Source organism: Muscardinus avellanarius (assembly GCF_963383645.1).
Source record: "Muscardinus avellanarius genome assembly, chromosome: 3".
Lineage (NCBI taxonomy): Eukaryota > Metazoa > Chordata > Mammalia > Rodentia > Gliridae > Muscardinus > Muscardinus avellanarius.
In genome coordinates, this window is record NC_137788.1 from 15,251,468 (window position 1) to 15,264,652 (window position 13,185).

General features: G+C 48.0%; 1 protein-coding gene across 1 annotated transcript; it reads left to right on the plus strand.

Annotated features, from left to right (window-relative positions):
• Positions 1–604: 604 nt before the first annotated feature.
• On the plus strand, positions 605–12,985 carry LOC308259988 (procollagen C-endopeptidase enhancer 1-like; the record flags this gene model as incomplete). The annotated part of the gene is given in 5 exon segments (XM_080691331.1): positions 605–746; positions 5,664–5,845; positions 11,381–11,459; positions 12,029–12,105; positions 12,107–12,985. Coding segments are annotated over 5 exon segments (1,359 nt in total).
• Positions 12,986–13,185: the final 200 nt, after the last annotated feature.

Genomic DNA, 13,185 nt, shown 5'->3' on the forward strand with positions numbered 1-13,185 from the left:
AGTAAGTTGCTGAGGGCCTCACTAGACAGCTGAGACTGACTGAACCTGTGGTGGTCCTGTCTTGGCCTCCAAAGTACTGAAATGTGAGCCACCATGCCTGCAGCCCCACTACCTCTTTTCTTTCTTCCTTTCTTCCTTTCTTTCTTTCTTTCCTTCTTTCCTTCTTTCTTTCTTTTTCTTTTTCTTTCTTTTTTTTTTTTGCAGTACTGAAGATGGAACCCAGAGGCATTCTACCTCCAAGATACACCCCCAGCCCTATTTTTTATTCTTTATTTTGAAACAGGGTCTACTGAGTTGCAAAGGGCCTCCTTCACTAACTCTTAGCTGAGGCTGTTTGTGTACCGCGACCCTCCTGTCTCAGCCTCCCAAATCTGGCATTACAAGCATGCACCACCACACCAGGCCCTCCCACCACCTCTTGATACTGTTGCCTTGGCGAGTGTTGGGTGGGAAAAAACACATCTCAATCCTATCAGGCACTAAACTGAGGGTGCCCAGTTCCTCCTTCTCAACCTGCCGATCTGTGGGAAACAATTAAGAGAGGGGACCACACCCCTCCAAAAAAACTGGACACTAGAGGAAAAGAGGTTTGCCAGCATCTGACATGTTGGTGAAGAAGGAGGTGCACTGGGGGCTGGACAAGGACCTCAGTTATGGCCTCGTGACAGACGATACAGCTGCTAGAATCGGGAAACAGAACTTGATTGTGAAGAGGAAGTCGGCCTTCAGGCGAAGTTTCAGCACTGGTATTACCTAGGCCATTTTATGGACAGCAAAACTGAGATGCTGGAATATTGTTCCCAGACCCAGTCACCACAAGGACATAATCTGCCTTCGAGGAGAACATTCCACTCCTGCCCAGCCCCGCCTCCCTTCAGGATGGGCAGGTGGATCTTGCTACCCTACCTAGTGGTATTGTTAGACTCTTACGACTGGTGGCAGGCTGGGTTTGTTTATACCAGCATCACCACAAACACCCAAGTCGCGCATCTGGCTCTGGCAGCACCAGGTTGGGGGGCAGAGATTTCTCTACACTATTGTAATCTTAGGGAACCACCATGATCTAAGCATTACATATGTGCCATATGTCCATCATCGATGGAAACATCTCTCCTCGTTCATGAACCATCATGACTGTTTATATATGTATGGGGGGGAGAGACAGACAAATAGAAAGAGAGTGAGGGATGGCAGGCTATGGACCCAGGAGAGCCAGAGCTGAGGTTCTAGTCCAAAGCCAGTCTTCTGGAGAATTCCTCCTTGCTCACAGAGGCCAGTCTTGTGCTGGTCAGGCCTTCAATGGATTGGACGAGTGCCATCCCTATTATTACTTAGATTTAAAAGTTAATCTCATCTAAAAACAGGCTCCAGGGCCAGGCATGTTGCTAAGTAGTAGAGCACTTGCCTAGCATGCACAAGGCCCTGGGTTTGACCCCTAGCACCACAAATGGCACTGATAGTCCTCACCCAGTTGACACAATGACACCCGGTTGAAATTAACCACTGCAGACAGCACCACTAGCATTCTTTTCTTTATTCTTTTCTTTTTTTGTCTTTTTTTTTTTTTTTTTGGTGGTACTGGGGTTCCTGGAAACCCTTCTACCTCTGGGCTACATCCCCAGACCTATTTTTATATATTTTTTTAATTTGGAAACAGGGTCTCTTAAGCCAGCAAGGCTGACTTCAAACCTGTGTGATCCTCCTGTCTCCACCTCCCACCACGCCTGGCACCACTAGCATTCTTAAAAAAATAAATCTAACCAGATCTTATCAGTCTTCTAGATCTTGTTATCGAATTATGTGAACAAAAGTGGATAGAGGAATATCTACCACTCCTATAGTTATATTTTTAGAACAAGAAGACATCTCTTAGAAATACAGAGTGAGATGTTTACAAATGGGAGGATTTGATGTCTGATCTTTGCTCTAGCATAACCCAGCACACTGGGCAGAGGTACAGCAGAAAAAAGACCTTTCATATGTTGATAATTGTTAGTGTTGAGGATGGGCACTGGGGGAGTTAGTTATATTATCTTCTGCACTTTTGTATTTTTTTCATTTTTCCCATTAATGTGTTAACTCTTTACCTCCTCTTCCAGCCCAAAAGAAGAGGACTTGTTCCTGCTTGCCTATTTTGGGCATAGAAATTCCATATTCTCAAAGTCATACTTCCCCATAAACAAGCATACTGGTATTCTGTCAGCTTACAGAATAAGCCAAGCATTAAGTAGAATGCTTGGCTCCAGCAGAAGTAGAATGTAAGCAAAGTATGTAATTTATCATTTTCTTGCAAAAATTAATGATATAAAAAGGAACAGGTAAACTCAATGTTAATAATTTTATTTAACCCAATATATTGAAAATATTCTTTTCTCTTTTTTTTTGGTACTTAGGATTGAACCCAGGGTCATTCTACCTCTGAGCTACACCACAACCCCTTTTCTTTTTTTCTTTTTTTTTTTTTTTTTTTTTTTTGGTGGTACTGGGGTTCCTGGAAGCCCTTCTACCTCCGGGCTACACTCCCAGACCTAATATATATATATATATATATATATATATATATATATATATATATATATACACTTTTTTTTTTTAATTTGGAAATAGGGTCTCCTAAGCCAGCGGCGCGGCTGGCTTTGAACCTGCGTGATCCTCCTGTCTCCACCTCCCAAGCACGGGGATTACAAGCGTGTGCCACCGCGCCCGGCAACCCCTTTTCTTGTTTTGTTTTGAAACAGAGTCTCCTAGGTTGATGAGAGTCTCACCACTTGCTGAGGCTGTCCTCAAACCTGCGATCCTCCCGCCTCAGCCTCCCAAGTACTGGGATTACCGGCCTGCGCCGCCATGCTTGGTTTAGGGGCATCTTCAGTGACCTTCGCATGAAGAAGCTCAGAGCTCTTTTCTGCATTCTGGCAGAAGCTGAGCTGTTCACAGTGGCCAGTGAAACTTGCCTGGAGAAACAAAGCCCGTGGATGGTGTGAGTAGCTGAGAACCTGTCTGGCTGTACATCTGGTCTACCACCACTCCTTAGCTGTGGGACCTTGGCCACAGCTCGGAGCTGTTTGGGATTACATTACAAGGGCAGTGGTCTGAGTCGTTCTTCCTTTTTCTTTCTGTGGTTCTGGGGGTTGAAGCCAGGGGCACTCTGCCACCGAGCTGCTGGCTTCAACCCTCCACACCACAAACAAAACAAAACAACCTTCTGTTGAGCGATGTGAAGAGCATTGTCATATTTACAGGGAAGAAAATGAGACTGTTGCAGTCAGCATTCTGTTTGGGTCACACCTGACATGCAAAACTTAGAGGAAGGAGGGTTTATTTGTTCAGGAATCTGGGGATTATAAAGGTCATAGTCCACGTGGGGGCTGGAGCAGAGAGCAGAGGGATCAGAGCACCTGTACTACAGCAGGGCAGCCAGCCATACCCCAGGGACCCAGCCATACCCCCAGGGACCCAGCCATACCCCAGGGACCCAGCCATAACCCCAGGGACCCAGCCATACCCCCAAGGACCCAGCCATACCCCAGGGACCCAGCCATACCCCCAGGGACCCAGCCATACCCCCAGGGACCCAGCCATACCCCAGGGACCCAGCCATACCCCAGGGACCCAGCCATAACCCCAGGGACCCAGCCATAACCCCAGGGACCCAGCCATAACCCCAGGGACCCAGCCATACCCCAGGGACCCAGCCATACCCCCAGGGACCCAGCCATACCCCAGGAACCCAGCCATACCCCCAGGGACCCAGCCATACCCCAGGGACCCAGCCATAACCCCAGGGACCCAGCCATACCCCAGGGACCCAGCCATACCCCCAAGGACCCAGCCATATCCCCAAGGACCCAGCCATACCCCTAGGGACCCAGCCATACCCCCAGGGACCCAGCCATACCCCCAGGGACCCAGCCATACCCCAGGGACCCAGCCATACCCCAGGGACCCAGCCATAACCCCAGGGACCCAGCCATAACCCCAGGGACCCAGCCATACCCCAGGGACCCAGCCATACCCCCAAGGACCCAGCTGTACCCCCAGGGACCCAGCCATACCCCAGGGACCCAGCCATACCCCCAGGGACCCAGCCATACCTCCAGGGACCCAGCCATACCCCCAGGGACCCAGCCATACCCCCAGGGACCCAGCCATACTCCCAGGGACCCAGCCATACCCCCAGGGACCCAGCCATACTCCCAGGGACCCAGCCATACCCCCAGGGACCCAGCCATACTCCCAGGGACCCAGCCATACCCCCAGGGACCCAGCCATACCCCCAGGGACCCAGCCATACCCTAGGGCCCCGCCTCCAGTCATGGCTGGTGTCCAGCATGGCTGCCACACAAGGTCTGGGTGGGGGAGGGGATTTTAAATTTAAACGATAACAGAGAGGCACAGAGATATAAAATAAGTTGGCCAAGTCCACACAGTCTGCACCGGGGGGAATCAGGTCTCACGCCAGCAGGGCCAACTTCTCCATTGGGCCCAGTATGCACAGTGCCTTGAGATCATGGTACTTTTAGGAGGAACTCACAAAACTGTTCTACTTTACAATCAGAAGCAAAGCATACAATGATAATGAATGTACAATAGTGAATTCAAAGCCGGGCGTGGTGGCGCACGCTTGTAATCCCAGCATTCGGGAGGCTGAGACCGGAGGATCGCGGTTCGCAGACAGCCTCAGCTACTTAGTGAGGCCCTCCGCAACTCAGTGAGACCCTGTTTCAAAATAAAGAATAAAAGATAGGGCAGGGGCTGTAGCTCGAAGGTCAAATGCCCTTGAGTTCCATCCCTAGACCGGCAAAAAAAAAAAAAAAAAAAAGTGAATTTAGTCTGGATTACATTCAACTTTATTCCAAGATAGTCATAAAATATGTTTGATTTTTTAAATTATATATTTATTTATTGCAGTGCTGGGGGTGGAACCCAGGGCATTCTACCTCCGAGCTACACCCCCAGATTGTTCTGCAAGAAAAAAAAATTGGGCTGGGGGTGTAGCTCGGAGGTAGAATGCCCCTAGGTTCCATCCCCAATACCATAAAAACAAAAAACAAAACAAAACAAAACAAAAAACAACACGTAGTCAGGTGTCATAGCTCACGCCTGTAATCCCAGGACTTGAGGACAGCCTCAGCAAGTAGTGAGACTCTATGAACCTAATGAGACTCTGTTTTGAAATAAAAATTTAAAATAGGGTTGGGGTTAGCCGGGCGTGGTGGCGCACGCTTGTAATCCCCGTGCTTGGGAGGCAGAGACAGGAGGATCGCGCAGGTTCGAAGCCAGCCGCGCGCGCTGGCTTAGGAGACCCTGTTTCCAAATAAAAAATATATAAAAATAGGTCTGGGAGTGTAGCCCGGAGGTAGAAGGGCTTCCAGGAACCCCAGTACCACCAAAAATAAAATAAAATAAAATAAAATAGGGTTGGGGTTATAGCTTGGAGGTAGAATGTCCTTGGGTTCAATTCCCAGTATCCCCCCCAAAAGAAAGATACCTTCATGGAGATGGACTGGTCACTCCGCCTGTGCCTCGGGTTCCTTCTCTGTAAAATGGGAAGCATAAAGGTGTTGACTTTCCTGTGGCTGTGAGGATGCACACTGGCACCTTAGGGCCAGGCCTGCTGCTCCCTGGGGCTCCGGCACAGCGCTGCTTCCCACTTTACTCCTCAGGCAGCCGCAGGGCCTGGGCCGTCTCTGGGGAGCCAGCTGGTGACATCTCTGGACGCACAGCACCTCTGCAGGCACATCAAAGCTTCCTCAGCGTCTTCACAGCAGCCCCCGGAGGACCTGCAGAGTGTTCCTCCACCCGGCCAGGGGCGAGCCACGCTTATAAAAGTTTCCAGACCTTGGCAGTAATTCCCACTTCTCACACCCCTCTCCATTCTCCTGGGCTCTTCTCCATCTTAGCTGTGTTTCTGCAGAAAGCAGAAGAGAAAGGGCACAAAAGTTAAAAGAAAAAAGGAACACAGACATGAATTTCTCAGGGACTGGCTCGGCAGCCCAGCTCTGCCTCAAACAACCCAGGGTGGGTCAGTCACAGAGTTCTCAGCCAGATAATAGGAACGCAAAATAGCGCTAACGGTGTTAGCGTAACTGTAGTGCAGTTCGCGGACAGCTTCAGCTACTTAGTGAGGCCCTCTGCAACTTAGTGAGACCCTGTTTCAAAATAAAGAATAAAAAATAAGGCAGGGGCTGTAGGTCGGAGCTGGAATGCCGTGGGGTTCCATCACCAGACCCGCAAAAAAAAAAAAAAAAAAAAAGGACTGGAAGGAAAGTACCATAAAAACAAGCCGGGCGTGGTGGCGCATGCTTGTAATCCCAGCATTCGGGAGACTGAAACCGGAGAATCATGGTTCGCGGACGGCCTCAGCTACTTAGTGAGGCCCTCTGCAACTCAGTGAGACCCTGTTTCAAAATAAAGAATACAAAATAAGGCTGGGGCCAGGCATGGTGGCGCACGCTTGTAATCCCCGCGCTTGGAAGGTGGAGACAGGAGGATCACGCAGGTTCGAAGCCAGCCGCGCTGGCTTAAGAGACCCTGTTTCCAAATTTTAAAAGTATAAAAATAGGTCTGGGAGCATAGCTCGGAGGTAGAAGGGCTTCCAGGAACCCCAGTACCACCAAAAAAATAAAAAAATAAAAAAATAAGGCTGGAGGTATAGCTTGGAGATAGAATGTCCTGGGTTCCATTCCGGGGGTATAGCTTGGAGATAGAATGTCCTGGGTTCCATTCCCAGACCCATGAAAATCAGAAAAACAAAACCCAAAAAGGCCTGAGAGAGACTCCTGGCTCCTTCTACCACATAAAGACAGTAAAAAAAAAAAAAAAAAAGCACTATGAGCCAGAAGGTGGGCCTTCACCAGACACCCAACCTGCCAACTCCATTATCTTGGAGTTTCTAGCCTCCCAAATGATGAGACACCCGGTCTGCGGTCCTTTTGTTGAAGCAGCCCAAGTGGACTAACACTGGTACCACTCGCAGATTCTACCCCTTGAAGGTACGTGGCCTCCCCTCTCTAAGGTTTGCTGTTTGTCCAGGGGGATTATCAGAACCTGCCTCTGGGAAGGCTAAATAAAATTAAATTTGAAGCTCTTTGCCGGCCTGGCTTCCCAGGAAGACCAGTAATTGTTATTGGAATTATGACTGTGCCTCTCCACGAGCCTGGTAGCATTCAGTACAGTCTCTCATCTGCACACAGAAGATGCCCCATGGACAGCTGTTGAGTGAGAGGCTGGATGAAGGGAGTGGACTAGTGAAGGAATCTCACCACCACTTTTGATCTGAGCTCTTTTCATTACGAACTCCTATTGACCTCATGGCGTCCGGAATTTTAGTGCCTTCAAGACTTTCACATTTCCTCTTCCTTTCTTTCTTTCTTTCTTTCTTTCTTTCTTTCTTTCTTTCTTTCTTTCTTTCTTTCTTTCTTTCTTTCTTTCTTTCTTTCTGTGGATCTGGGGTTGAAACCCAGGGGCATTCGACCTCCGAGCTACACCCCCTGCCCTATTTTTTATTCTTTATTTTGAAACTGGGTCTCACTAAGTTGCAGAGGGCCTCACTAAGTAGTGAGGCTGTCCACGAACTGCGATCCTCCGGTCTCAGCCTCCTGAATGCTGGGATTACAAGCGTGCACCACCACGCCCGGCTTGCTATATCCCCAGCCCTTTTTTTTTTTGCAGGTCTGGGGATGGAACCCAGGGGCATTTGACCTCCGAGCTGCCCTGTTTTTTTTTTTTTTGTGTGTGTGTGTGTGTGTGTGTGTGATACTGGGGTTCCTGGAAGCCCTTCTACCTCCGGGCTACACTCCCAGACCTATTATATATATATATATTTTTTTTTACATTTATTTTTTTTTATTTTTAATTGGTGCACTGTATTCATACATCATAGTGGGATACATACTTTTGTAGACATACATGCACACATTGCCCAGTCAGCCCCCACCCGATCCCCACCCCGTTCTCTCCCTATCCCCCCTTCCTATGCTTGGCTTAGTAGTTGACATCTAGTATTATAGCAATTTCTCCAAAATTAAAAATGATAATCTCACATAACAGTTTCATTTGTCTGATACCAAGCTTTTGATGACTTAAAGATAACATTTCAATATTTCTTTTTGCTTTCTTTCTTACCAGAGAATCTATTTCTTTCTATTTTTTAGGTGAAACTATCGTATATTTATATATTTATTTTTCAGAAAAAAAAATCTATCCTAATATGGAATATGGACTCTAGGTACCCACATCGATCTTGAAAAAGAACAAAGCTAGAAGATATATATTTTCTGATTTCAAACCATATAAAGCTACAATAATTGAAACAGTGTAGTACTATTCTAAAGGCAGATATATAAACCATTGGAGTTAAATAAAAGCCTAGAGCTAAATTCTTCCCTATATTGTCAAGTTATTTTTGACAAGGTTTCCACGAACATTTGGTGGTGGAAATAATAATCTTTTAACTAAATATTGTTGAAACATAATAATTACATGGAAAAGAATAAAATTGGACCCTTACCTAATCCCATATACAAGTATTAACTCAAAATAGATAAAAGACCTAAATATAAATCTTAAGACTATAAACTTTTAGGAGAAAATCTGGGTCATAAAACCTCACAACATTGAAATTGGCAGTGATTTCTTGGTTATGATTTCAATGGCACACGCAACAGAAGAGTATACAAACTCCCTAAAAAATAAAAAACATATTGTATATCCAAAGACAATGTAAACAGAGTTAAGAGTTACTAATAGAATGGGATAAACTATTTCCAAATGCTATATCTGAAGGTATATTAATATTCCAACTAGAAATCCTAAAAATTAACAACAATAAAGGCAAACAATACCCTTTAGAGATAGGTAACAGACTAACATAAATAATGAATCTCCACAGATAACCAATCTTAATTGTCTGTTGGATGGAAACTCTCTGGTTCTGGTGTGTGTTACCTATTTCTTCTTTGTAGTTAATCTCTTTGAGTATTTTCTCTAGTGCTGGTTTTGAAGACATAAATTCCTTCAGTTTCTGTTTGTCATGGAAGCTTCTTATTTCTCCATCTAATTTGATAGAAAGTTTTGCTGGGTAGGAAATTTTTGGCTGGAAGTTGTTTTCTTTCAGAGTTTGGAATATGTTACTCCAAGCCCTTCTGGCTCTCATAACTTGGTTTGGGAAGTCTGGAGTGATTCTAATTGGTTTGCCTCTGAATGTCACTTGGCCCTTTGCTTTTGTTGCCTTTAAGATTCTCTGCTTGGCTTCCACATTGGTCATTTTGACAATTATGTGGCGTGGGGATCCTCTTCTCCGATCCTGTCTAAAGGGAGTTCTATACGTTTCCTGGACCTGTGTATCGACCTCTTGCTCTATGTCTGGAAAATTTTCTGCTATTACTTCCTTGAAGAGATTGTTGATCCCTTTGGTTTCACTTTCTTTTCCCTCCTCTATTCCAATTATTCTTAGGTTAGCTCTCTTAAAATGGGCCCATATTTCTTCAATATCAGATTCCTGCTGTCGGATATTTTTTTCTAGATTAGAAACTATGCGTTCATTTTTGGAATGATCATCTTCTAAGAGCGAGATTCTGTTCTCCATGTGTTCTAATCGGTTGTTTGTGCTTTGAATTGAGGCCTTTACTTCATTAATTGCATCCTTTATCTCTTTTTGGCTCTCTCTGAGTTCTTTTCGAAGCACCTCTATTATTTCTACAGTTATTTTCCTGATTTGATCTTCTAGAAATCTCTGATTTTCTGTTGTATCGGGTTCTGATGTTGTGGGGTTGTGAGCATTAATTGCTCCAGTATTATTCCTCTTTCCCATGATTTCGGAAGTTTGTGCCTTCTCTGGGTTCTTCCCTTGGGTCACTATGACTTCACTTAAGGTGCTCTGGATCTCGAGTCAGTAGTATCTCAGACCCCACTACTCCTTTACTGGGTTTTATCACAGAGTCTCCGACCCAGAGAGTCGATAGAGGCTGCTTTAGACTGTGGGGGGTGCCAGGTTGCACCTTCTCCTATGGTGTGATATCACTGCCACCGCCCCTCTCCCACTGGGTCAGGTCCCAGTGAGTACAGTACTGGGATTTCTCTGCTGTGGCCCGCAATTTGACTCACTGTTCTTGAGTACGCAGATGTAGCTGTAGTGAGTTCCGTGCTGCTGCCGCCAGTGGCAATATGGCGCCGCTGCTACGCCCTCGGCTGTTGGGCTGGCGTTTTTTTTTTTTTTTCTTGGTTTTGATTTCCACTCTGAATCCCTGCAGCGTGTGCTGAGCTCAGACACTGGGAGCTTTAGATGTCCTCTGCGCCGAGAAATCCCGCCTGGCTGTTCCGCAGCAGCTCCCCTCGGCTTGCTGTGGCTGTCTCGTGAATTCGCCGGCAGTATGGCGCTGCTGCCGTGTCTGCCGCGTCCTCGGGCGTGAGGATCTCCTCTGTGGCTCTGTTCTCAGTCCTCTTTCTCTCTGGAGCCTGGTGATTTTTTTTTGTTTCTCTGGTGATGTTGTTTTCTGGCTTTGAAAGGCGCTGATTTTGTGGTAATGGAGATTTGTTGTTAGCGGGGCTCTTAAGCCCCGCTTTTCTCTGTCGCCATCTTGGTATTTTATATTTTTGAAACAGCGTCTCTTACGCCAGCACGGCTGGCTTCGAACCTGCGCGATCCTCCTGTCTCCGCCTCCCAAGCGCGGGGATTACAAGCGTGCGCCGCCACGCCCGGCAATGGGAACCACTTTTAACGTCCCAAATAACTCAGACTGTGAGATACAGATGTTGTTTTAAGCGGCTGTGTTTGGGAAAATTTTTTTACATAGCAATAGAAAGCCAATACACTTTATATAAGTTTTTTTGTTGTCCTTTGTTTTTGTACTGGAGATGGAACCCAAGGACGTTCTACCTCCAGGCTATCCTCCAGCTATTTTTAATCTTTTTTATTTTGAGACAGGGTCTTGCTAAATTGCTGAGACTGGCCTTGAACCTTGGAGTCTCCTGTCTCAGACTCCCACATACTGGGATTATAAGTGAGTACCACCATGCCCAGATAAACAAATTGGGTGTTTGTATTTTCTTTTTTGGTACTGGGGATTGAACCCAGAGGCATTCTAGCTCTGAGCTAGAACTCCAGTCCTATTTTACTTTTTAGTTTGAAACAGGAACTCGCTAAGTTGTTGACATTGGTCTTGAACCTGCAATCCTCCTATCTCAGCCTCCCAAGTACTAAGATTATAAGAATATACTAACATGCCTGACCTATAAATAGTCTTGATAAAAGGTTGGATGAATGCTTTTCTAAAATACTTGGGTTATAAGATTCCCTCGCCCTTTCCCCTCACTAACTGCCCCTTCAGTCCCTCTTCCCCGTCTTCTCTCCCCCTCCCGCTCCCACCCACCCCTCTTCCAGGCCCCCCCCCCCCCCCGCGCGAGGCGGAAATGGGTCTTGGACCCACGGGTGGAATGGGCGGCCTGGGGTTACTGGGACGGTGAGTAACTGCCCGCCCCCCGTCCGCAATCGGGTTCCCTCCGGGGGGCGTCAGGGGGCACCCCAGGGCTAGGGGACCAGGTTCCCCTCACCCGGAGCCCCCTACACCCAGCCCTGGGCTCCCGATTGCGGTCCCATCACCCCCTCTTGGCAGCAGAAGTCTCCCTGGAAATGTTTGAGGCAGGGACCTCCTTGAAGGGGCCAAGTGGAGGGCACCCTCACAAAGTGAGGGCTCTCTTAGCCTGCTAAGGAGACTCTTCTGCCGGGTTGGGGAGATGGGATCTCCCAGGGGAAGAGGCTCGGTGTGGCAGCGGGTAGGGGAGGGGCAAGAAGGGAGTGTGTCCAGCCAGTTCCTCCTCCTCTCCAGGGCCCTGGCCGCCCAAGCCTGCCCTGAGCCCGGATCCTCCTGGCCCCCTCCCAGCTAACCTCCCCCTTTTCTTCTGCCCCCCTTTACATCCCCTCAATCTGAGACTCAGACATCTGAGCCGCCTGTCCAGACCCAGCCCAGCGCTCTCCTGAGCTGACTGAGGGTCTACACCTCCCCGACCCCGCCCCTTTTTCCCCTCCCAGAGCACCAGTTTTGTGGGGGGCGGCTGGAGAAGGCACAGGGAACCCTGACCACACTCAACTGGCCAGAGTCCGATTACCCCCCCGGGCATCAGCTGCTCTTGGCACATCATTGCACCCCCGGACCAGGCGATCGCGCTGACTTTTGGGAAGTTTGACCTGGAGCCCGACACCTACTGCCGCTATGACTCTGTCAGCGTGTTCAATGGAGCCGTGAGCAACGATGTCAAGAGGCTGGGGAAGTTCTGCGGGGACACTTCCCCTGGTCCCATCTCCTCCGAAGGGAATGAGTTCCTGGTCCAGTTCGTCTCGGATCTCAGTGTCACCGCTGATGGCTTCTCAGCCTCCTACAGAATGTTGCCAAGGGGTGCTGCAGAAAAAGGTCCGAGCCCACGGGAGGATGTCCGGCCAGGTCCCCAAGCCACTGGCCCTGGCCCTAAGGCTGGAGCCGGGCCCAAAGTCAAACTGCCCACCAAGCCCAAACTCCAACCTGCAGAGAAGCCGGAGGCCTCCCCAGAAGCCCAGGCAACTCTATTGAGCCCCAATGTACCCAGTGTCTCCTGCCCGAAGCAGTGCCGGAGGACAGGCACTTTGCAGAGCCACTTCTGTGCCAGTGATGTGGTGGTGACTGCCACAGTGAAGTCCATGGTCCGGGGCCCCGGTGAAGGCCTCACTGTCACTGTCAATCTAATTGGTGCTTACAAAACTGGAGGACTAGACCTGCCCTCTCCACCCACTGACACCTCCCTGAAGTTCTATGTGCCCTGCAGGCAGTGCCCACCAATGAAGAAAGGAACTAGTTATCTGATGATGGGCCGGATGGAAGAGAACAGAGGCCCCGTACTTCACCCAGAGGGCTTCGTGGTTGCCTACCGACCCAACCAGGACCAGATCCTCACCAATCTGAGCAAGAGGAAGTGCTCCTCCCAACCTATGCAGGCTGCCAAGTCCCAGGCCTGAGACCCAGGCCAGCTCCAATCCCAGGCCTGTGTGCCCCCTTGATGTCCAAATAAATGTTTCTTAACTGAGAAAAAATAAAATAAATAAAATAAAATACTTGGGTTATGAAGACTTCTGACTGTTCATTCTCCATATTATTTTAACATTAATCAAAAAGACTAAATTTCACAGTTTACATGTGATATTACTTTTTTTTCAGT